Genomic DNA, 26443 nt, shown 5'->3' with positions numbered 1-26443 from the left:
GCAGAGGAGTGGGACGTACCCCCGAATCTGGAGGCACCCCAACAAAATCGATGACGTAACCATTGTCCACAATGTCCAGCACCCAATGATCGCTGACACTCTCCTTCCAAGTTGAAAGAAAGTGCCTCAGCCTTCCCCCAACCTGCCCTATGCCAGGCCCACAGTGATTGTCAGGACCCCTTCTTGAACCCACCCCGGTTCGAAGGAGCAGCTTTCTTAGGGGAAAAACGAGGCTGAAAACAACGTTTCGTAAAAGAAAAATATTTGTCATCCATCTTGGGAGAAGAACGGGAATGTTTCTTCCACCCTTTTCCAGAAGCAGATCCCCCTTTATAAGGTAAGGCATGCTTCCTTTCCTTAAACGCCTTAGAAAGCATGGAAGGCAATTGATCCCCAAACAAGCTACGACCCTCAAAAGGCAGTCGCAGTAAGGCAGACTTCTCCCCAGGGTCGGCCTTCCAGGATCGCAACCAGAGGGACCTACGGGCCCCAATCAAAGCTCCAGACGCCAGAGCCGAAGTACGGACCACATCCGACAACACATCTGCCAACAACCTGGCCTGCTGCTCCATACCAGCCAGGAGCTCTGAACACTCCGCCCCTTCTTGAACAGCTACCACCAGCTTATCAAAGTCCTGCACCAACGACTGGGCCGCATAAGCAGAATATATATCTGCTCTCAGTGCCAGATTCTCAGCTGCAAAAGCCCTCTTGAGCCCTGAATCCACCTTACGGTCCATGGCATCAGTAGGCACACAATCCTCCGGATTGACTGCCGTTTTGCCAATCAGGGTAGCCAAAATTGAATCCAGGTGGACCGAGGGAGGTAATACCTCCTCACCCTCAAGTAAATAAAGTTTCTGAAGGAATCATGGAACCTGAGCTTTATCCACATCCTTCCATTCTCGAAACACCATATCCTTCACAGGACCCTGAAATGGCATGGCAAATTTAGAAGGCGTCTGATATTGCGGAAATAAGTGAGAGTCTGAGTTTGTAGGCTGAAACACTGGAAACCCCAGATTGTCCCGTACATGTGCCATCACATCCCACATCTCCTCCCTGGAGACATATTTACCCCCAGAGGACGTAGAAGGAGCCTCCCCTTCTTCACTTTCTGAGGAGGACTTCCCTGCAGACGCAGGTGTATGGGTAGCCTTAGACCGACTAGGCCTGGCCATCCCCGCTTGAAGAGCTCTGGAAACAGCCACTTCGATCATCTCTTGCACCTCTTCCCTGGACATAAGAGGAGCAGTACCACCACCTTGAACCTGGGGGCCCCCAGGGTTCGAACAGCCAGCAGCACCCTCCTCCTCTGAAGAGGAGGAAGAAACAATCCTCCGTCTCTTAGCAGGCACCTTAGGCATGGCAGAATCAAAACATATTACCATCTTCCCTAAAACACCCCCCAAATATACAGGGCCCAGGACCTCCCACAACACAACCATTAACCAATCCTCAAAAAGGTAAAATTCAAAGAATGCAGTCAAATATGCGGGCAGAACGCCCGTCCTACCAGTTCAGGCACTCAAAAAATGCTCCTCGGCATCTCTACGCGGCTCCGTGGCGGAGGAAACCGGAACTTGATGCCCCAGCCTCAAAGAGCCAGCTGACCCCGTCAGCCGACTCCCAGGACGCGTCTTACGAGCAGGTCTGCCTGCTCCGAAAAGACGCACCCGGCAGAAGCACACCTCGCGGAGCTCCGCGCCCGAGGAGTGCAGAAAACGATGTCCCCCAGGCCCCGCCGTGGAAGCAAGAGAAAAGGTAAGTCTAACGTGGGCTAGACAAAAATAACAGGAGGGAGTAGGGGTGAGGGGGGGTTTAAAAGGGGGAAGGGAGGGTCTAGTGGGAGGCAGGAAGCCTCATTGGTTTAAAGGAAGGCGAGGGAGTGACGGGAGGTAATGTGCAATGTCCTGTAAATCCTACCCCGGGCCCCACTGCTTCAGTACAATGCCAGGACGCAAAAAAAAGATGTAAGACTGCTGGAATGAATGAAAGTAATATCCCCTGTATTCATGATGGTTGGCTGCATCATTTTTATCACGTGTTGTAGCCATGGAGGGACTGGGACAGAAAATAGGCCCAGGCACCAAAATACAAGTGACACCCATTAGCAAATTAAACAGCTAAGAAAATGCCTTACATTTAGAAATCGGGACAGTTTTAACCGTGTAAAGACAAGCTGTATAAAGTGTTGTTCACGGTATGGGAGACTGCTGGCATTTGCTCTTGTTGTAGGAAAGGTTTGTGATAATGGCACATACCATATAGTAGGCTCACAAGGCCCGTAAGGCTCTGCCAGTTTGCCCTATAGGCCGGTCCGAATGTGGTTGGGGCTGAGGAGGGCGTGAGTACTGGATGAATGTGAGAGGGTGGGGTGCATAAGTGCAGCAGGGGCAGTGACAGCGGGACAGAGGCTCGGGGCTCACAATGTCCAATATTAGGGCTGGTACTACCCTCCTGTGGACAGGGGCAACATTTTCATTGCTTGTTTTAGGATGCTCCGTTGCTACGCCACTCATACAAGGCATTCGGAAAATGTTTCCCAAAATGTATCCCAGTTTCATAAACTCCTGAGGGTAAAGTAGAAACTCTTGGGGTAGACCTTAAAATGTAACCTGTTATGCGAACCCCGGAATATCCGTGTTCAGCATCAACAAAGATTAACAAATAAACACTCACGGCTCATTAGTGCTGCATGGACTACGGGTAGTTAACGTTTAAAAGGAAAATCTTTAAAAAGGCTGACTGCAGCTGGCCTTGGTAATATGTGATCCAATAAACTCACGTGCAATTAATGACCTGGGTGCAACAGAATGCTAGCACGCGTCACACACTTGTCGCCAATGCTTTATTCCCAGGAGTGGGCGCCCAAAGTGTGGCACAGAAGCACGCAGCTGGAGCTACAGAATGCCAGGGGTGCCCAATAGAAAGGCTATGTAGCTTTGATACCATCTCATCCCTGTTTACTCTACCACTGTGCACCCCCTGACCTTTTAACTCACTTTTCAATTTCTTTCTCATTCCTGCTTTCTACCTTGTCATGGCTGTCACTCTTTCTATTCTGCATGTTTTCCCCCTTGTGTGGTTTTCTCTGCTCTTGATCTGGGTCAAAGTTTTATGAGGAAAATAATTAAGTGTTGGTCTGCAAAAATGAGTGTTGTTGGCCTCTTCTGTAATCACCTGGCTCAAATTAAGCACTGCGTGTCACCCATCTATTCCATGCTCCTCTCAATTCCAATCTTTGGGAAACCATGCCTTTCCTGACTTCCAATGTCAATGTGGGGGCTGGGGGCAAAGGGTGACTCAAGGGGCCTATTACATGTTGCCCAATACAGAGGGCATGGCACTACCAGCAGCATTCACATTACTGCCTGGTTTCCCCATTTCAAGTAGTGTGCAATCACAAATATGAGTCCTGGAATAGGAAATAACATGTTTTGCCAGGTGTCATATGTGAGTGGACATGCGGTTAATTTTACGGGTGCAATTCTGCACGGGGTGGTATTTCCAATGAACACCTGCAGAAATACCACTCCTTGTAACTTGTAATCACTCCTTAGATTCTAATCTACTTTGATCATTTTCTGCATGGACTGCGGTTCCACCTTCTTAACTAGGCTCACTTCTTACTCCATTGCTATCCCTTCAGTCCACCTTCGATGTCACCATGAAAGCCCTCATACGTCTTCCGCCTCCCTTGCCTCTTCACTAGGCTCCTCTCCAGCAGCCCATCTTGTTCCTTGTTCTACCACTGACGTGTACTAATGCATCCACGCCGGTGCCTCTCTCTACGTCTACTCTCTTGCTTAGCTACTTGTTCACACCAAGCCCATCCTCTTCTCGGGTCTTGCCAACAATAGTGCAAGGTTCCCTCGACGGACAGCTATAGGGAACCATTCCCCAAAGACGATACCAGAAGACTACATTGAGAACAAAACAATGGCACAGCTATTGACTGTAAACTCAATGCAACAAGATTCAGATTTTACCTAGCTGGACTAGGTTTTTTGCATATAAAACGCTCCATTACAGAGCCCTGAAGAAATCAATGTGTTATGTGCCCTACTGACGAAACAGTTGTTGTCTGGAAACATATGTATGTGCAATGTGTCAGGAAAGGCAATCGGTAATTGATTTGGATTCGATTTTATACTTCGAAGCACTCTTTGAAACATGCAATCAAAGTGAATAATGGACTTTTTGGTCAGTGTGCTAGCATCTTTATATAGTCTCTCCTCCAGTCTGTCCATTATCCATGGCACGGTCTTCCAGCCTGCCCATTATTCAACCATTAATCCCCTCTCCAGTTTTTTTCAGTCTATCTGTCCATCATCATGTGAGTCTACCCATGCATGTATAACTCCAAACTCATTTCCATACTGTTGCGATTCTACTCACCGTTTGAACTCGTTTCGATCACCGGCTTGCATGAGCGCCACAATGGTGTTGGTGACGGAGGTGCCGATATTGGAGCCCATGATGATAGGGATAGCAGATCGTACTTCAAGCACTGAGCGAAAGGAAAGGGTGAGATGAGTTTGTCATGAAGCACGATGAGGTATGGAGAGCAAACACACGGAGCAGGCATCGTGGATTAGGGGACCCAACATGGAAAGCAGGTAGGTCACAATGGGAGAGAGACAGCAGACAAGTATTGTGAGGCATCGAGAAAGCAGGCATGCTACTGTGGGGTATTGCACCATGGTAAGCAGATATGGCGAGCTGCCACAGATTCCGGTAGAGACAGTAGGCATCACACAACGTGGCATTTGGATTAATCATCAAGATCAGGCACACCACAAAGACGCAAGATGAATGGAAATGGAGAGCAGGCATGATGTACAAGATATGGAGGTCAATAATACCAAAATGGGAAGCAGCAACGAAGAAGTCTGGTAAGCAAGCATGAAATGCAGGAATAGGATAAAGGTAGATGATAATAATTCATAGCATGATAAGAAGTGCAGAGCCGGGATGCCTAATTTCGGACCTACCCTCTCCGCTTCTCCTGAAATTCCACAAACCTACTGGGCAAGTTAATCATTGGTTGAAGGTAGACAGTGGTTGTTTCAGATTTCCAGTTAAGTAAGACCCCTGTTCCTCACTAACTTTAACCTTAACTGAATATCCACCCACTGCTTAACTGTTTACATTTATTATAATTATGAGCCCTCCAATCAAACTGTATCTTCATGTAAAGCCAATCACCCCTTGTTTTATAAATTATTAGTTCAAGGTATAGGTATCTTTTTTGTCTATAAACAATTTCCAGCACATACATCTGATCATGTTGTGTATTCATTAATCAAGAGCATGTGTTTTAGGAATCAATTTTCTTATATTTCTGTAATATCATCAGTTAGTTAACATCTCTCTACACTGGTTTAGAAATGGAGTGTAACTAGATGGAATACTGTAGTTTGGAAAGCATATAATGGCAGGACATTCTACTATACAGTTTCAATATTTTTTTAGAAGATGAAAGATTTTCTTGTTTTGACTTATTTACCACAATGTTATATTCTGTGAAACAAATATTGTCTAAAAGTTATCCTTCAAGTAAAATTGATCCATTGAATTATAGCCCGTTAAATGTTTAAGAATGTATATCATGAATTAAGTTTATTTGATTTTACTTTTTAATCAAATTAAATGCCCTTTTCTGTACATCAGTGTTTGGTCTCATAAAATATTCTTGTTTGAAACATCTAATACAAAAGTATTTATGGTTCCCACTGCTACTATTGCAAATTGAGTAATTTCATGATGATGGTTACAATTGTGGCTATATAACCCAAAGTTCAGGGAACTCTTTGTACCCTCGAATTTTCCTCTGGTAGTAATGAAGATAACCTTCCCCAAGTGCAGGCCAGCTACCCCAGGAGGAGTGGTATGTCTGTCTGTTGATCAAGCGTCCCTGCTCCAACATTTGCTTTCTTGTGGCTATGGGTACACCCTCCAGTCCCCTTTGGCAATCTTTGTCTTCCCATCGCCATCCCATTGCCAACCTTTGTTCTACATACAGCAAGAAGTGTAGCACAGTAATAGTTTGGGGTCCTCCTAACTATGCAGGGCTCTTTGCAGTGGTACAGCACCACTTGGGGTCTATGCCTACTGGATCCAAAGCTCGTCTAAAGGAAGATCACCTGTGTTCTTTTGACCACATGGGGTCAAACCAGGTTATGAATCTCTACCGATCTTACCTGTCCCCTCCATTTCATAAACAAGAGGGTATTTCACTAATGACATCAGTGTGTGACCCTTTATCAAAGAGGGCATGAAACAGTACTGTTCCATGTCCCTTTGTGTCCCCTTACCTAAAAACTGAACATCACAGGCCTTTCTAGTAGAATTGATTGGTTGGCTGATCTGAGACTACCATTGGTCACTAAAGATTTTCTTGAACATGACCAGTAGAATTCTAGACATTGGTCACGGTTGTCTGGGTGTCCCATGCACAACATTAAAAATCCAAACTCAACTTGTGGAGATCGAGGTATCTGTACTTTTATTCTAATTTAATTAACATTTATCCATGATTATTTGAACTTCAGTTTATTTTTAATATAACCCCTTAAGAGAAAAGAGTTTGACTTGTAGTGAGTTGTCCAGGATTCCCTGCATGCCACAACTTTTGTATATTTCCTGCAAAATACCTTAGGGACGCCTCAATATACGTATATGTTGAAATATTTCTGCATTCCAGGCAGGTACAGACCTATCAATGGTACTGGAATGCCAGAGAATATCAGTGGACCTGTAAAAGTGTCTGATAAAATTAATCCGTAGAACAGAACCTGAACCACCGAACAGTGGTGTAACGAAACTTGAGGGGGCCCCCTGCAAATATTTGGAGGGCCCCCCCTCCAGACTTATTAGGGAGCTGTCAGGCCTGGGTACTGTGCTGAGTGGGCTCCTGGAGCCCGGACTGCAGGGGCCTCTATTAAGCCTGTGCCACAGAACACTGACACTCCCAGAAGGTATTTATTGACTGAAACACTGTGGTTATGGTTAGTGCTAGAACCATCAAACTACAGCTTTCTTTTCTGAACTGTACTATTCTAGGGGTTGCAGAGTTTGTTAAATTCAGATTCACCGTCCATCTGTATTGAAACACTTGTATTATAATTGATATGACTACATCTTCATTATGACTACCATAAACCTGGTCTTAGTACCTTCACCAAACTCGCCAGAGAGTTAAGGAGGCTTTGGAGAGCCTTTTTCTGTCCTAGACACAGTACCCTACTTCCTGGTCAGTAGGGAACACATTGGCACATGCCCTTGATATAGTTAGGTGGTCCCTACAGCTTCAAGGATGTGGGAAAAGGCCTGACAACCTACACCTATGCCAGTACCTACCTCCCTTTGTCCATCATAACCATGTTCCTTTAATATTGTCTCAGTTGAGCCAACTATCTGTGTATCTGCCACCTCATGCTCCTCCATCCCTTCTGGCTGCCAACACCACCACCCCTACACCCTACCCCAAGTTTCACCCCTACGTCCCTTGCTTGGGTATACTCACAACCAGAGGAGACCATGCTGACAATGATGGAGGTGGAGGTGCTGGAGCTCTGGACCAGCACTGTCACAAGGATTCCCACTACCAGGCCGGCCACCGGATTGGACAGGATTGCATTGTCCTTGAAGATGTCACCAGCCACCTTCCCTGCGATGGGACACCAAACAGACACATGTAAGAGAATGAGACAAGAGAACAGGGTTGGAGAGAAAACAGGCAGCAGGGATAAACAGCGCCAGTGAGAAACAGCGAGGCACAGGGCAACCCTGTGATTCCAGACTGAGGAAGAGATGAGTGAAAAAAGAAAGAGGATTGATCTAATAGTGAAAATGAGTGCACTTTGTTTTGTTGTTTTTTAAATGTAAAGTCATAAACAGTGGACAGTAGAGAGAAGCATGGAGAATAACCTGCTTTTAACGTCTGTCGCTGTTTCTCGTGTACCTCTACCAAATTAATTGACCATAGCACTTGTCGCCCAATTTAATTCTTCTTCCTGCACCTTTTCTAGTTCCTCCTAACTTATTATCTTTTGTTCTTATGTTCAGGTACACTGATGTTACGGTTAATGCGCATGATACCTCTGGAGCACAGTTTTAACAGGAATTGTGCTATGGAAAGTACTCAGACACCACTTTCGATAGAGAGGCACTATATAAAGAACCTTAAAGAACTAAACCGAAAAACTGAAAAATGAAGATACAGCCAGGGAGAACATAAATAGGGGATACAGAAGTCAATTACAAGGATTTGATGTCAGAATCAAAAGATCAAGGTAGGTAGTCCATGGAAGTATTTTCCAAAAATGTGGTTGTGTTTTAGCAGAGAAATTTCTGGTAGCACTCTCCTGGTAGATTTTACTTCATGTGCTTATTTCATGAACCAAACTATTTCAGCATCTCCAGGGCTGGTGAGGATTTGATGAGATTTCTCATTTCCTATCCACCCTAACAGATACTTTAAAAACTTGTCAGAAACGTACAGACTTAAATCTTCCCTTTTGTTTAATTTGTTGTGTTGTTTCAATAGTAATGTGTGAGTAATGTGTGAGCATTCTCTTAACTCTTGTCTATAAAGATTTGTGCAGCTCGCCTCACTGTTCACTGGTTTCTACTCTCCTGGCAGAGAAAACCCTTCTGCACAGCCATTGGCCGAACAAGTAAGTGATGAAAAGAAAGATGGGCGCACTTGCCTTAATGTGCTTATGGTAGGGACTTGTGATCATTTTCTTTGCCTACAGGTCATAGCCAAAATAGGTCCTCTCATGCTTTCTTATGCTATTCACTATTACACTCCAAGAAAATAGGATATTATTATGTTTACCAATAATTCATGTTGACCCAGATTCCCACCAGTGAAGTGCTCACTACTGTCACCCCCACTATTGACCTACCGTCACTTTGACATCTTATGGCTTATTACTTACACCGACGTATTGCAAGGTTCGACCTCATCCGGCCTATGCCAGCTCTGAAACGAATTCTAACCCTAAGGGTGGACAACCAGTACGCATTCAATATTAATGATATTCCTGAGATTAAACTAATAACTGCATTGCTCTGATTCTGAGCAAAACCCTTACAAATGCTATTTAACTATGTTTATAATAGTTCAAGTAAATTAAAGTATGGGACACTTACAAATGTTTAAAGTGTACGTATATTCACTGAACTGATTTTTTTTTTTTAAAACATACCCTGACCCTAAACGTCCATTAATGTGACTTGAATTATAAAATAGTGGATCATAATTTTAAACTACTGCGCATATTAAATTCAAATGTTGTCTGCAATTAAAATAATGAAATAGTTTGTATTTAACCAACCCCCCTGAAATTGATGTAATTATTCTGATTTTACATAGTTCATGTTACTTAACTGTCGTCCTTTTAACGTTTAATCCACTTAATCTATTGTGAGATGTAGTAATTTCTAGATAGTGCGAGGACCCTTGTTTCTAGTAAGAAGTATCAGAAACGTTGATCTGGGTCGTTTGATTTGTGCATTCGTATGTGTATGAATTATTTGGAAGTATTGTTTGCTTTTGCCAAGCGCTAAAAGACATCCTTTCGCTTATCCGGACTGTGTTGAGTGTGTTATGAATTCTCTTTGATCTGTACTGTTGCATCCTGGTTACGGGTATATGGTGATGACATGGTGACTGTTGTTATGGAGACACTGATATCCACCTAAACAGTGAATCCGCACCATAGTACTTGTGTGTAAGATGTTCTGTCTAAGGTGTGTCTTGGTAGCTCGTGTGTGTTTTAAAGAGCTGTTGGGAGCACATTGATTGTCTCCTACATGACTTATGAGATATTTTGTTTGCTTGTACATAGTGCTATGTTAAAATTGAGTGCAATTGGAGCTCCATGACAGCTTTAGAAGCAAATCCGAGCTGTGGTGGGTGAATATGCGGTGTTTTGTCGAAGGGTACTGCTCAACTAACCTCTCCAGCATCATAACTAACAATAACGAGTAAGCAAATGAAATAGCAGCCATTTATGTTACAAGACAACTTTGATTGGTAGAAGAGCCAAGAACCCCGACATGTGGATCACCTTGCCAGGCAGGGGGGCCCAAGAACTCTGCACCCCGCAAGCCTAGCTGCGTTGAAGCTCTTTGCCTCCATCATTGGTGCTGTATTTATGAGCCTCCATGAAGACTACCTGCTGCAGGGCCAGAACTTCAGAGAGGCCAGCCAGGGTCAACACCAGATGAAGTCACCCTTCTTACCACCACAAGGAACACGTGCTCACAAAGTTCCAGTGGACAGGCCGAGTCAAACTGCCCCATTCCTGGTAATGCCTGCGACGGCACCTCCCAATGCGCAAATACTGCCCACTGATAGCCCAGCCTACCGAAGACCCTCTCACTTCACCCCCTCCCAGCCCCATGCGCATTAATTCCCCTCCCAACAGGTCCCTATCCTAACAGAGCGGGACAGCATCCGCCTACACTCAAGCTGCTCAAAACAAGAATGTCGGGGCTGCCAAACCCCAAAGCTGCCTAGTCTGGAGCCTACTTCATGTGTTTCTTCCAGTACCCCCGCTTCCTGGCTTTATACGTCACTCTTGCAGATTCTTTAAATGCCTGATTTCTGCGTTGTTTTCTTATCTTTCTGGTCCTTTCACAGCAGGCAGCATAAGCACAGCACAATTAAGTTCTACCACAACTCCTGGGGGGTTAAAAGAGAAAAATGGCGGTGGTTGACTTGACTTCAAAATCAGCCTTCATGCCCCGCAGCTCCCCAGAGACCAGCCTGGTGCAGTCCATGGCCATCCCGACCCTGATTAAAGATCTGCAATCCAAGTGTAATGAACACCGTAACTGCGGTGCTTAATCTGTGCTTGTTGTTTCAACACTTACTTTGGGGGGCCGGCGCTTATTCTTTAGCCTCAAGCATTTGCTGAGTGCAAAAGACACATATGGGAAAGACGGAGGAAAAACGAAAAAGTGTCACAAAGGGAGAAGACAGAAAGCTGCAAGAGTGAGCTGAAGGACATGAAGTGGCTGTAAATGGATTGAAGAGGCCCGAGATGGCTTCAGGATTACTCTGCCTCAGTATTCTGTGCTCGCACATTTAATGTTTTTATTTACAAATCAAGCACTGAGTAGAAGGCCAAATAATGGTGTATGGTGAAGTCATGTGGTCGAAGTAATGGTAAACAGAAGTGGTTTACTTTAAGTACTGGGCTTTTATCACTTCTAAAGGGTGAAAGGCTGTTCTGGAAAGCCATTTTCTATTGATTGATCTATTCTCGTAAATCAAAATTGAAAGTGCATTCCTCATGTGAAACAGCCAACATTTGTCCGCCTCTCTAGAGCGCTCTTTCAAGGCTATAATTAAATCACACTTGCGCATCAGAATTCATCCCATCTTTAGCTTTAAAAAATATATTTTATACAATAGATATTTCTTGAAATCATGCCTTTTTAGATGTCAGCTGTGGTGCATTTTTAAAAAAAATGCTTCACATGCCAATTTCAATTTGCTACGTCAACAGTTACTGCTGGTTTCATACTATCAGTGCTTGCGAGATACAGTTATTCAAAGTGGAATTAATGGCAAAAAACAATAAACTGATAAACACACATTGGTAGTATAAGTTGTTTGTATGGTATGCTTCTAAAGTATTTTTATAAATCTGCAGTGAAATTGTTATTGTATTTGGGGCTTGGTTAAAGTTGTGTGGTTGAGTAACATTTTCTGGAGGAGAATCCTTGTGGTGAAGGTAATTCCAATAGGGGATACTCCCCTGGATGTACCACTTTCTCCAGAACTTGGAGCGGTTTCAATTACCACACCTATAAACCCGACCCTTGGTGTCCTGAATATATTCTAGCATTCTTCGTTCCTAATTTCTTTAAAAGCAAGTGTCAATGTTGGTATTGATCTAGAAAGTTTGCATCTTATGGTTTATTTGGGTAATAAAAAGCAGATTTTAATTAGGCCTGGTGGAACTCGCGGAGTTTCACTCTGTGAAATTCTGCGGCGTTACATGAAAATTGTGAGATTTCACGGAGTTCCATGAGAGAGAGGAATGTAGGCACGTCGCTCTGCTCACTGTGAGTTTCATCGCCTGGAGCTTGTTTCGTGCTGTAAAATCAGCGCAAACTGCACCACGCAGCACGCTAGAAGGCTCTGCTTCTTTCTGTGGCTCAAGTAGGTTTTCTACTCGAGCGTTAGCTTTCTGAACACGAGCGGTCATGGCCTGCTGCGACTGCCCGCATTGTGAAATCTTGCTGGGAGACGTACTAGCGCCCCAAAATTGTGCTAGGGGACACAAATTTTCTCTCTCTCTTGCCAACTTGTTGTTGGCGAGCCAAGTGCAAGAAAAAATTCCACCACACAGCAGTTGGCAAAGTTTTGCCAGAACTCTGCACTCCAAGCGGAGCGGAGAGTGGGAAAAACTCTGTGAACTCCACCAGGAGAGCAGAATTTTTCACCCACCCCTAATCTTAATTAACAAATCCATTTAGATTCTTTCCGGCAAAACATTATTGCACACTTTAGTTCCCTCCTTATTTGGGGAAAGCTGCCAATTCCACTAAAGCAGCTTTCCAGAGAGTGTGGGTAAACATTTGATAGTATATTTCTACTGAATGTACTTGATAACTTAATTGCACACTTTGCTGTCCCTTAGTCCCTGATTTATACTTTTTGGTGCAAAATTGTACTAATGCAGTTTTGCACCAAAAGGTTTAGCACCAGCTTGCACCATTTCTGAGCACCAGCCGGGCACCATATTTATGGAATGGTACAAGCCGGTGCAAACGGTAGGCTAGCGTAAAAAAAAAAATGATGTTAGCCCGGTGGGGCTGGGGGTATGGAAGAAGGGTGTTTTGCTCCAAAAAATGACATTAGGCTGGTTAGAGTAAAAAAAAATGACTCTCACCTGCCTAGCGTCGTTTCCTGGTGCAAAATCATCCATACCACATGATTCCTGTCTTAGGAAAGACAGGAGTCATTCCCACCACCCTAATGGCCAGCACAGGGGACCAGGGTCCCCTTAGCATGGCCATTGCACCCACTGCCATGTTGGGGGTCCCATTTCAGGACCTCCAATGGCACTTAAAAAAAGAAATACCTAACTGTACTTACCTATACTTACCAGGGATGGGGTCCCCCAATCCTCTGCTGTCGTTCTGGTGTGGATAGGGGTGTCCCTGGGGCCTAGGGAGTGCACCTGTGGGCGTGTTCCATGGTGTTCCACCATGGAAATAGGCCCACAGGTCCCCTAACGCCTGCCCTGACCAAGACGTTAAATAATGGTGCAAAGCAAGCTTAGCACCAATTATTTGACCCCTGCTTCCCCACGTGCGTGATTTTCGCATGGAGGGGATAAATATGGCATTATGGCCATAGTGTCATTTTTTGCACGGGAACGCCTACTTGCATCTCATTGATGCAAAGTAGGTTTCCACATCCCAAAAATTACTTTAACTCCATAACTTTGGCACTAGACTGGTCTAGTGCCAAAGTATAAATATGGAGTAAGTTTTGCACCGAATTTGATTAAACAAATGAAACAAATTCAGCGCAAAACAAGTATAAATATGCCCCTTAGTATTTACAGGTCCTACAGGTCTATCTGTGTTGCCCACATATACCTATACTTCACTGACATTACCCTAAATATATATATGTATACATATATATGCAGTCATTCTTAATCATATTACGTATTAATTTAATAACATATCCCACTATAACAAAAACAAACATTGTTTTACCAATTTGTTTGCTCTTGGTATTACTTTCATTTAATTTTAACACACTATGGGACATATTTACACAGAAGTGGTCAGTGCGGCTCTGTGACAAAATAGGCAGCGCCAGGCTGCCTCACTTCTGACACGAAGGATGCACCATATTTACACAAATACGGTGCACTCCTGTGTTTCCCCTAGCGCTGGCGCAAAATTTAGCTTAGAGCTTCAGAGATCGGGAGAATTCACGGGAGGGGGCCACTCCGCGGCACGTGGAACTCCGACTCTCCAGAATTCCACATAGTTTTTTTGTGAACTCCGTGGAATTCCACAGAGTGGAACTCCGCCAACTCCACCCACACCTACAGAAAACTGCATTTATTCTAATCTATGTATCAGGGTGGCAGGATTCACTTGAACCAACGATACCACAGAGGACCAATATCAGAGCCAGAAGATGTACCAAGGCTCCTATCTCCTTCTCTGAGACCCTGTCTCTGTGTCTCCTAGGTTCGCAAGGCCCCAGAGTTCAAAGACAGAGGGCCAGATTTAGGCCTTGGAGGAGGGAATCTCCATCAGAAACATGACGGATATCCTGTCCACCTTATTCCAATCTCCATAGGATATCATGGGATCATAACAAGGTAGCAGGGACATCCATCATGTTTGTGACAGAGTATTCTCCTCTGCCAAGACCTAAATCAAGCCCAGAATGTCTTAATATTGCAGACTGCAATTGCTACAGTGCCCAATTCATGATTAGACAAATTCTTCTCTACTTTATAATGGGTGATACAAACTTGATATCACATCATCGGATCGACCACACTCCCCCTAACAGAAACAGTATCCAATTTCGAAGAACTTGAATGCTAGTGGGCCAGCCTGAGGCCATGTAAGAGGCCAGTACAAAATGCATGAGAATGACTGCAGAGGGTGAGAACAAATGTGCACTTTTTCAACTAGATCTAAGGATATTTTAGCAAACAGTATACTTTTCACATGCTGAGTTCCAGTGTTGCATTTAGGGACATTATCTCTACATGAAATGACTAACGCACTCTATACCATATGAAATTTCGCTACCAGAAACCCTCGGAGGAGTACAATCTTCGATGTTCACCACAGCTTTCTATGTGGCAACTAACAAGGTCCAACCTGGTACCGGTCAGAGGCTTGTGGTCTGTGACAGCTCTCGGTACCAGAACAGAAGAACATAGACAAAGTGAAGAACTTAACTCATGAGAAAGTCTTACCTCCAGCCAGTTGGAAGGCTGAGCTGAGGACATCCAGCGAGCAGACGAACAGATAGAGAAACCCAAAAAGGAGTGGAAGTTTCGTGAAGGAGAAGCACACAGATCGAAGCTTTGCACACGGTCCAGTCTCTGAGGAGGAAGGGAGGAGTGAGACACAAGATAGATATGCCTTTGCAGCAACTTATAGGCTGATTCCGCCGCTGAGGCAACCACATATGGATAAAGATATGAATAATGAAAAAGTGCACTGTGCTGACAGTTTGTAGTTACATGTTGGCAAGGTATGTGTGTTGCAGATCAGTTGGGGGGCGACCTTGTTTGTTGTGAGTTTGCTGTTGGGAAGGTCTCTATTCTGTGAGCCAGTTGTAAGCAGACAGAGTTTTACAGGTGAGCCTTGTGGCTTAGGGGAATACCCTGTGTTGTACATTATATGGTGGAAGGTGCATGTGTTGTGAGTTGGTTAGTGGTAGTTAAATGCATTGAGTGCATATGAGCAGGTCCATCCCACATGAGATGGGATATCTAGGTGCAGGCCTGTGTGTTACTGATTGATTTGTAGAACGTCTATGTCTTGTGTTAGCTGGGTTCGGAAGACCTCTGTATTTTGAAATTATTGCGACGGGTCTCTCTATATTATTTAGATGGATGCAAGGCTTCTGATGGCAGACAAGTTAAACATCCGGTTCACGGGTTTGTTGTATGGCATGCAAATGTGTAGTGATTTACCTAAGTGGCATGGTTTTTGGTTGTATATTAACTGATGTATAGAGCGCTATGCTGTGAGTTAAATGAAGGGCAAATCTGTGTTCCTTGAGTTAGTTGAAGGCAGGCCTCTGTCTTGTGAGTTTGATAGGTCTGAACAGCCAGTTAATTTTGCTTAGTTTTGGGATAGACTTGCTTTGTCATACTTAGAGTTATTAGACAGGCACACTGTGTCACTCCATCTCACTTACCAGCCTTCTCTAGATGCTCCAGACCAGGTTTCGGGTTCTGCCAGACAGACAGAACATCAAGGTCCAACGCTTCCACCCGGTCCATCCGCCGGCCTGGCGAGCCTGGGCACAGATAGCCGAGGTCTGTGTGGCCAACTGTTGCAATGGCCGGGAGAGGAAACGCTCTGGCCACTGGTGTCCTGTGCATCCCTAAGGGGTACAGAGCATTCATTACAGAAGGCTGCTCAACTGTTGTCAAAAAAGTATCTATCAGCGTTTAGGGAAGAGGGAAATAGTTTGTGGAAGAGCAGTGAACTTTGTGAAAGTAGATTAAAAAAAGGACAACCACACTGTTCCATACTCATCCTCTCTACCTCAGGTGGATCAAAAGGTGGTAAATTCTTCCAGAAAATAGTCAAACAATAGGCATTAAGGTGGTGATGAAAGCAGACATTTCAGAGATGATTAGATTCGGACACAGAGGTCTGTGTGGACACCCTTCTGTGCAGAACCTTCTTATATCACATTGCAAGGAGCCTGAATGACACAACTTGTCTCTTTCAGGCATCCTGAAAACAAAAGGAGTTGGAGGGAATTTTTCAGATATTTTGTACTCAGGACAGACTCCCATTACACCGTTTTTGCTCACTGTCCCTCGAAGTCTCTGTCTTTAACGGTACAATGAGACAAATAGCAATGGAATAGAATGCTGCCTGAGAAAGTACCAGTCAGTCAGTTTATTTCAAGTATTTCCATCGAATACCTTTTTTTAGTCTCAGTGTTCACCAAATACACCCAGATCTACGATTTGGACATTGGAGAACTGTACTGGCCAATCACGCACGGGGAAAAACTGTGGTAGTTTGGAGAACAGTCTGGGGCTTTCAGCTGGATGGGCTCAAGGGCTACATAAGGGAGAGTGAAGGAACTGCACAGGAACATTTATGGCTTACTGTAGAAGCATCCCAGTATCTCAAGAGTATAAGGAAGGTATCAACGACAAATGTCTTTTCTGGTAGATGAAGCTCATTGGTTTGTGGCTGGGGATAAGGGGTCAAATCTAAGAACTGAGGGAACAAGGAGACTGACATAACCATGGAACAACAGTCAGAAAATGTTGCTCCCAAGAGCGGCCTCCAGAGACAATGGTTGGTGCTGTGTAGGTTTGGACGCTCCTCGGAGTTGTTCATATATGTGATTGGGGCTCTATGGAAAACCTCAGACAATAGAATTACGCACACGATAGGTACTGCAATCTAGTTGGATTCATTTTACTACACACAGGCAAAGGAGACAGGAGGTGCACACCTTACTTTCTCACACTTGAGTCATTTTTATGTGGCCCTATAGCCGTAATGTATCACTGACCTTGGATCAAAATATCAGGCTACTCGTGTACGGTTATTCATGGAAAAGGACTTAAAGTGCGATCTAACACCACTCTGTCGCTCTTGTACCCACATCATCAAAGATATTTAGACTTTTATTGATCAATTAGTTAAAAGCAGGGAACCACGAAAATGAATCTAGTAGGAACAACCTGAAAAGTGGGTTGAAGATGGCACCAATTGAAAATAAGGGGGTTGAAGACAGACTGATGATAGCGGCTGACTAGCCTTCAGAATCAGACTTTCATGCCCTGCAGCTCCACGGGGGGTTAGTCTTGTGAAGAAAATGACCAGTTTGGTCCAGTTTACAAATCACAGTCCAAGGTAATGATCTAAAATAATGGAATTTGTAAGGAAGACATTCAAAGATAATCTGATTTTTCTTACATCAGCTAATTGAAATCAGCTAATCAAGAGAATCAATCTCATCGGACAACATAAAAAGTGCAATACAGTATTGGTGAATATCACCATCTCTATTGGTACAGAGGTTTCTCAATTGCAATAAATTACTATTTTTTCTTAAAAACGGGTGTGACAACCAGCAAGAACCATTTGCTTAATCCTCCATCCAGAGACCTTCATCAGCACATACTTTCACCATTTGATTAATGTCTCTTTATCAGAAAGTCAATATCTCTTACCATTGTAGCCAGGAGAACAACCAGGTTGTCCGCCGTGAAGCAGTCTGTTGACTCCAACTCCCCTTGCTCCCAAATGAACGCTGGATATGGGTGGGCCATAACGTGTTTCTCCGTAGGATGTCATCCCACCGCAACTAGAAACAGAAGCAGATCTCATTTGTTCAGTCTGCTCACATTTATCCAGCTTACGTTGTCATGTTAAGAAGGAGGTCCTGGTTGGTGTGCCTATCTTACACATAAGCGCTACGAACTACTTTCTACAGAAAATCAGCACTGTACAGAACTTTTAATTCAATAAATATAAGTTAAGTGAAAATTTTCTTGTGGTCACCATAACTTGCCTATGCAGTAAATGGGCCAAAAGCTGTTAAATGCAGTTGGACATCTGAGGCCTGTGTAGGACTGGGTTCATAGGTCAAAGTTGTTGGCATGTACATATCACAATGAGATAGTATTATTGACAGGTTCTTTGCCAGTGTTAAAGAGGAGATGTCATGGCAAATGACTTGACAAGTGTCATGCCAGAGGGTGTACTGACGATAGAGTTAGCAGAGGAAACTTTGTTAGCAGAGTTGGTTGGAGAAAGAATATTTATCGCAGAAGAAATGTGGTAGTAGAGAGTGTCCGTGAAAATTAAACATTGGTATCAAGATACTTGGGTGGTAGAGGACATGCTCACGTACTATTGACACTTGGTGGCAAAGCAAAAATCATACAAAAGTCACAAAAAATCTTGAAACTCTCCCTGCAACACATTACTAATGCAAATAGAAAATAATAGAAAATAATATAAGGAAAAGAGAAGAAAATAATATAGGAGGAAATAATATAATCTCTATTAGCAAAATTGGAGGGACAGGCCCTCAAATCACTGTGTAAAATACTTGAAAGAATCGCTTTATTAAGCTTGCGAACTGCACAGAAAAACCTAAAATCCTAAAACCTCTACAGATAAAACCATGGAAACTTTGCTTAGAATAACATACATATTATGGATAGAAGATATAAATTCGATGTAAAAAGCCTACAACTGCAGCAAAGGAAATAAACTTGCAGAATAAATTCTGAAACCCAGCATAGAACTTACCAAAGACAACATCTACAATTTTTCCATGCTAAATTTAGAAACTCTGCAAACAAAATCGATTCATATGAAACTCTAAAAACAGTACTTAGATAACTGGATAAATAAGGCGCTAGAGGCTTGAGTCATTTTTTGGACGGGAATGCCTACGCTGCATCACATTGACGCAAGAAAGTTTCACGCATCCAAAAAATGACTTTAACTCCAATATTTTGACGCTAGACAGGTCTAGTGTCAAAATATAAATATGAAGTTAAGTTTGCGCTGAACTTGCTTAGAAAAAAATGATGCAAATTTGGCACAAAAATAGTATAAATATGCCCCTAAGTTGTAAACACTGTCTTTTTTTTCCTTTGGCGCTGTACTTACTTCGATAGCTGTGGGCCTCCTTCACACACTTTCCCTAAATCGGAACATATTTCACCATTGCTATGTACACTCTGCGGAGAGGCCAAAGGCTGCATGTGCATTGAGTTTGATTACCATTGTGGTCCAGTGACCGACACTGTGGAAAACTCCAACTGTCTTCAGCCAGCTCTAGAGTTCTCACTGGTGCCCTGGCATAAACACCCACTCACAACCTGAACTTATCCAGTCACCTGGAGGTGACTCCATTCACGGTTTGAACTACAGAAGAGTCATGTGTTGTTTGAAAGAAAATGATAGAAACACAATATCTGCAAAAAACAGCGAACCTGAGGGAAAAGAAGATGAAGTAAAGAGTGAAATGTAATCAAGAACTGCGCTGCTGGTATAGATTAATTTAAGGGTATTTACAGTAAGTCTCGAGAAATTGATCGCTGTTTTTTATGCACAGTTCAGGACATGAACAAAAGGCCAACAAATTACAATTATTGCTAGGCCAGGACCACTTAAACCCTTGCCTGGAATCCTGATTCGGTGCAACTATGGTTTGCACCCGAATCGGATTCCTGTAGGGATTTTAATGAAGCATTATAATTCTGCAGTGTACATCTCACCCGTATAGCGACTTGTTGTCTCATGCTATGTCCATTACTGTGGAGGAAGGCTCATACTCAGAGCCACTTGAATTAAGCAGCAACAGAGGAATACATTTGGAAGTAAGGACAGGCAAATTGTGCACCAAGGAAGGGTACATTAAGTAGCATGTTATGCAAGGATTTTGTGTCTGAAGCAACGTGGCCAGTAAGACACAAAGGCCCAGATTTACTAGAAAATGACACGGCGCTGCACCACATTTGGCAGCGTCATGCTCCGTCATGTTCAAAATGCAGGGATGCGCCGTATTTAATAGAATATGGCACACCCCTGTGTTTCCCCCTGTGCCGGCGCTAAGTTTGTTGCTGAGCACCAATGCAGCCATCCTTGCGCCACGGTGCAAGGATGGCTGTGTTGAGGGGGAGATTGTTTTAATGCAGGAAGGGATTGCTCTTTCTATGTGGGCTTCTATGTCTGCCCCTGAGGTGGTCTTAGATTTTGGTGCTCCCTCAGGTTTACAAAATATGTTAAATCTGAGGAGGTGCCAAAATGCACACCCACAGCAGCACCTATTGCACGTCCCTTCCACGCACACTGCTGCATGTGAAGGGGCCGTATTTACAAGGTAACGTTAAACCACAGAAAATGGCTTTACGCCACCCTGTAAATATGCTGCAGGGCATTGCACCACTGGAGCGTCACAAAAACAGAGGAAGTCTGCTGCCACCGCTTTGCTCGACTTCGTGAAGCAAACGCACCAGAATCACACCGTGCAACCGCAACCTGGGTAGTTATATTTCTCATGTTCCAGGCGCTGCATCTCTTTTCTGGGGGTATTCATTGCCATTCTACGCATTTCTTTTAGCACACAACAAATACGGTTTTCTCAGATGCTGTTTTCGAAATTGCTTCCATTCCTGAAGCAGGCGTGTAAAGTAATTTGCCAGCGTAGAAAGTTTAGACTAATTTCAAGTGGATTAATGAGAAATGGGGGATCGAACATAGAACTAATTGTTGAAAGTCAATCAATTTAGTACATTTGTACCCTAACAAACCCTATACCCACTGGTTCGCAAACAAAGGACCTAACTTTTGAACTTTTCAATTTTGTGCACCATTTATTGTTTTCTTCACTTTTCACACTGAGAACTGCGTCCTTCACAATATACTGGGTTCATGTCATCTGTAGTCTAAATGGTTTAAATATATTCTCAAACCCACTGCAGATGGTGGCTCCGAGTTCCTTCTTCTGTGTGTCATCACAGATTTTATTCATTGCTTTTCATTGAATGTAAAATGTTGATTCTTGCAATTTTCAGTTTCAATACAATGATTCCGTACTTGCTTCAATACAAATGTTTTGCATGGGATTTCAGTGACTTCATCTTAGTTACATGCCTTGTTTCTGTAGTCAGCACCCATCACCTTCCGTCATTCACCAGTTACATGCGCATACAGCCTTGGGTAACGCTAACAGCATCTGTACCAAAGGGGATTGCAAACAGTTTCTCAGACATCTGTGGCCCCTTGTTTGAAATCTTGTTCATAATCACAGCCAGTGGTTAAGTTAAAGTGCTTTAAAAAAAAAGGTATGAAATCTGTGATCCTGCGTCAAACGGGGATGGGGTCAATAAGAGTGTGGGCGGGATCAAAGGTGTGGCTAGAAAGAACAAAATATTTGGTAACTACTTAGTTGAAATTTCATCTTCAGGTACTGCATATAAAATAACGCACACCTTAAGTAAAAAAAATGCAAGTTAAACTAATCAGTGAGAGATGCACTTTTTAGGTCAAGCATAGCAGTGCGTAAGCGCTGTTCTTCTTGACATTTTGTAATGTATTCTGTGGGCTTTAACCACACCCATGCTTTATGTTTGTCCCGCCTTGAGGCTGCTCTGTTACGGGCTGCAGACTGACCCTGTTACATGGATTATTGCACGATTGGCCATATATATGTTTGTGTGTGCGCACTATTTTTTTCTTTTTTGTCGCCGCTTTAAGCAGTGTGGCGGTAACGTTGCTTTACATTTTCATGTAGGTATTGCAGCAGTTTGCATGAGTAGCAGTTTGACTGTTACTGAAAAGGAGTCATTTAAATGTGTCTTTTATCTCTCCACTTGGTGCCCCCAGGATCTCGCAGCTGTTGTCACGGCAGCCTGTTTCTGCTGACACCTCATTTGACCCGGACAAAATCGTTCCTCCTAAATTATAAAACAGCATTTCTGGAAAGCTTTTTAATTCATGCAGTATCTTTCAGACTTTACATGCTAATTTCTGAACTGGCTTTTTTTATGTCCGTTGCGCAGGAAGGCGCTCTTTTCTGTCCTTTAATGGCTTCACATCACTGAACAGCTCTAATTATTGTTCTGCCTTTCCTGGTTTTTTTGGGGTGGACATTAAGGCCCATGTTTATACTTTTTTAGAGCTGCATTTGCGTCATTTTCTGATGCAAAATAGGCGCAAACTTACAAAATACAATGTTATTTTGTACGTTTGCACCGCTTTTATGTCAAAAAGCAGTGCAAATGCGGCGCTAAAAAAGTATAAATATGGGCCTAAAGGTGTTCCGTTAATGTTTGCATTCTTTAAACAGTTCTTAAATTACAACTTTTCAGCTGCGTATATTGTGGTTTCTGTTTCCATTGAGAGAAATGTTCTTTTACAGCCATTTGTACTTTTTTCCTGTACTTTTGTGTGAGTGGAAGGCGTTGCCTTGCATAATGAATTTGACCCCTTTGAAGATATTTGGTAAGTCATTACCAATGTATTCTTAATGTAGCTTGGGTGGGGTTCAGCAGAAATGTGGAAAGGTTCTATGTCCATGGCCCATGTTTACATCAGTGACCTAGGTATAGCTCGCCTCATATTGTACTTGATTTACTGATCTTTATCCTGAAACCTTATCCCCTTAATGCCACGAATACAGTTAAGGCTTGATGCTGCTTTGTTGCGCCTTGCAGACTGACCCTGTTACATGGATTATTGCACGATCTGCCAGATACCTTAGTGTGGGGCACTATTTTTTTATTTTGCCTCGCTGCGTGGCCATATGTTGTTTCTTCCTCATCCTTGTTTTGGGCATGCCACTGTTTCTTTGTGGTGTCTACGCACAAAGGCTTCATTTGGAGGGGTGTTCTTTTTCATTTATATAATACATTTTAAAAAAAAGGTTCATATAGCGCAAACTCGATCTGAGGAGCGCTGAAGTTTCATACTGCGCGAACTCAATCGGAGGAGCGTTTTACCTGACTACGTGAAGTTTTATATAGCACAACCTCAAAATAATAATATATAAAATACAAAAAGGCAATATTTTCATTTTTTGCTGCGGATGGAGGAAGAAGGTATATAGAAGTGCTTTAGTTATATGCAGGGCCACTGAAATTATGTGGCAAGAAAAGTCCAGTTATGCATCTACAACGCCAATAGCTCTAACTCAAAAATAAATGTGAGACCTATTGCATTGCAAATGCTTGTTTTATCTTTCTGTGCTGGCCTTTTCAGACCTAGATGGGCTTTACTGCTGGATTTGTTGAATGTATGCACTGTAGTCTGCGGTTGTTGATTTTATTGGTATTAGTATTTAATTTTATTGGCAGTTCATGTTGTTTTTGTTTATAGTGTGAAATAGTTGTGTGGGTAGAGTATTTTGGTTTACTGGGGAGCATCTGCTGGCTTCATTAGCAGAATGAGTTGTTTTTCTGTGAGATTTGCTCTTTTTGTGGATGGAATTTGTCCATTGTTTGTGCAGAACCTGTTGGTTTAATAGAGGGAGTTTATAGGTCTCCTTGGAAGTGTTTTTGGTTTATGAACAGTGTGTTGGTTTCGTAGAAAGATTGTGGTGTTTTATTGGGTTGATGGGTCCTTGTTTGCTAGTCAGCTGATCATGTACGTTTTATTTGAAGTATTGTCTGGTTTTAAAGAAACTCTGTGTTGGTTTTATGGGCAGTGTGCTAGGTTTGTAGGAATAGTGTGTCGATTTTATTGTGAGAATGTGTTTTATAGGGTGAGTGATTTAATTCTTATGGGTAGACTGTAGGTTGGAAGGGTTTTATGGCGTCGTTGGTAAATGTATTGCTTTCTTAGTTGGTTCTGTGCTGGCTTCTTGTGCAGTCAGTTGGTTAAGTACAAAGAATGTGTTGGTTCTATGGACAAATCATGTTAATTTGTTGGCAGCTTGAAATCGATTTATGTGGATAGCGTTCAGTTTTTAGGGGCAATGTATTATTGGATGTTGTTTTTTTACATAGCTTGCTAGTTATCTAATGAGTCATGTGGTACGGATGGTTTTGCGTCAGGAAATGACACTAGGCTGGTGAAAGGCATTTTTATTTTGCCTAGCGTCATTCTTTGGTGCAAAACCCCTTCCCCCATACCGCGACCCCTACCCGGCTAACATCATTTTCCCAGACGCTAGCCCATCCTTTGCGCCGGCTTGCGGGATTCTATAAATTTGGCACTCGGCTGGCCGTCTGGAATGATGTAAGCCAGCGCTATACTTTTTGATGTAAAACTGCGCTTGCGCAGTTTTGGGTGAAAAAGTATAAAGATGAGCCTTAGTGCGTTGGTTGTGTGTGTCAGATGAGTGATGGTGAAGTGGAGGAGATGAAAGGCAGTACATGCAGAAGGGAAAGTGAAAAGACTTTGAAGAGGAAGCAAACGAGATGTGAGATACGTAACTGAAAGTTTTCAAAAATATGCTGGGAGAAAAAGGGTACTTGTGTCTGTGTCTAACAGAGTGAACCATTGCAGGGGAAAGTGATGAGAAGGGAGGACAAAAGTGATTGACACTCTCTGAAGACCAGTACCCATTTCACCGACTAAAGTAAAGTTTCATTTACAGTCACATATGTTCAGAATTAAAACACTTACAATTCTAACCACTCGCAACAAAAGCTTTGTGGTTGCTCGTCTATTTTATACTTCTAACAAACCATGCCCTTCACTGCATATGCTACACCCCTTGGACTCCTAGTAGAGTCTGTAGACACACCCCTATTAAAGACCCGCTCTTTTTTCATCCCACTTAAACCACTGATGCCAAGATGTAAGCCATCGCGTGCCCGCGGGATCGGTTCTGACCGGGTGCCGGTGTGTTGCAAAGAACCACAAATGAGCTCACACGTTAAGCCAGAGCGGCCGAGAAGGCCAGCAAGAGGAGGAAGTGGCGGCCTCTTTAGAAACCTATTTCAGTTAGTGCAGCTGACGGGGTAAACCACTGAGCCTAATAACCAAAGCGGCCCGCCTCACTGTGCTTCAATGCACCCAACTGAGGCTGTGCACAGACCAGCAACCTCTCATTGCATAGACAGTGGCTGAGTCTGGCTGTCTCAACCTCACCTCCCATGCACACCGGCTTTCCTGGACATCTGAAGCATGCTGTCTGTTGGCCTTGCTTGTGGTTTGTCCGGGCCTCCTGGGCTCTTTTTACTGCTCGAGCTGTATCTTTTAGTTTCATCATTTGGGTAACTCTGCATGAACGCTGAGCTGCATGAACTCTACACAGATTAGTTTGCCCTGCTCTACTCTTCGTTGTGTTTTTTGCTCTAGCATTTTTATAGGGGAGCATTGTAGAGGCATCATTTTATTCCCAACCCTGCACCAGCGCAGGAGTTTCACGGAGACGGTTTGTCTAGCGGTCAGACACTCTTGAACGCACCCTCGTTTCTACTGGGCACTAGGATCAGTTCGAAGTGGCATGGAATGCAGAGGGCAGGGCGAGCAAACACCGAAACTGCCATCTATCTGTGGCAAACCAGGATAACTCTAAGAACAAGTTTGCGCTCTATGAAACTTCAAAGCGGCATGGCCGCCACGGAGCGCAAAGGTGCGACAAAAGAAACAATATGACGCATCTTGTAGTCATGGAAAGCACTCCAATACAGCCGATCGAGTTTGCGCTGTATGAAACTTCTAAGCGCCATGGTCGTCATGAGCACAAAGGAGCGAGCCAAGAGAAAAAAAGTAGTTCTCTCACAGTAAAATATATCGGCACTCGCGCAATAATCCATGTGACAGGGTCAGTCCGCAAGGTGGTAGCAAAACTGCCCCTAGGCGGGCCAAACGTAAAGCATTTACTAACAACAACAAGAGATTTTTAAAAGGCAAGCCTATGAACTAATGTAAATGATGGGGGTGAGGTGGGCGTGGTTAGAGCCCTCAGAATAGATTACAACACATCAGAAAGCAGTGCTTGCGCACTGCTATGCTCAACCTAAAATGGAGTTCGCCCAGAACTCTTTTTTTGTTTTGTATAATGTATGCAGCACTGGAGTGGTTTGCTTTCCATAAAGTCAGAAACTGCCCATAAAATCTAAAGGCTCTGCTCATAAAACTAAAAATCGAATTTTATTAAACTAGGAAACTCTGCCTCTAAAACTAACAAACTTAATTTAAAAAGATTCTGGATAATGAACATCACAAGCAGAAAGCTCACATAGTC

The 26443-nt window shown here is 43.4% G+C and overlaps 1 protein-coding gene across 1 annotated transcript in view; it reads right to left on the bottom strand.

Moving 5' to 3' along the window:
* The window catches only part of SLC34A1 (solute carrier family 34 member 1), a 120223-nt gene that overhangs the window by 80690 nt on the left and 13090 nt on the right, over positions 1–26443 (bottom strand). Inside the window, exons 3-7 of the mRNA XM_069244486.1 lie at positions 17958–18091; positions 15947–16135; positions 14994–15122; positions 7532–7675; positions 4402–4513 (exon numbers count right to left, since the gene is read on the bottom strand). Coding sequence (XP_069100587.1) covers positions 4402–4513; positions 7532–7675; positions 14994–15122; positions 15947–16135; positions 17958–18091 — 708 coding nt within the window. The remainder of the gene's footprint in view (positions 1–4401; positions 4514–7531; positions 7676–14993; positions 15123–15946; positions 16136–17957; positions 18092–26443) is intronic.

Source organism: Pleurodeles waltl, chromosome 7 (assembly GCF_031143425.1).
Source record: "Pleurodeles waltl isolate 20211129_DDA chromosome 7, aPleWal1.hap1.20221129, whole genome shotgun sequence".
In the NCBI taxonomy this organism is placed as follows: Eukaryota; Metazoa; Chordata; class Amphibia; order Caudata; family Salamandridae; genus Pleurodeles; species Pleurodeles waltl.
This window is presented reverse-complemented; position numbering and strand designations above follow the sequence as displayed.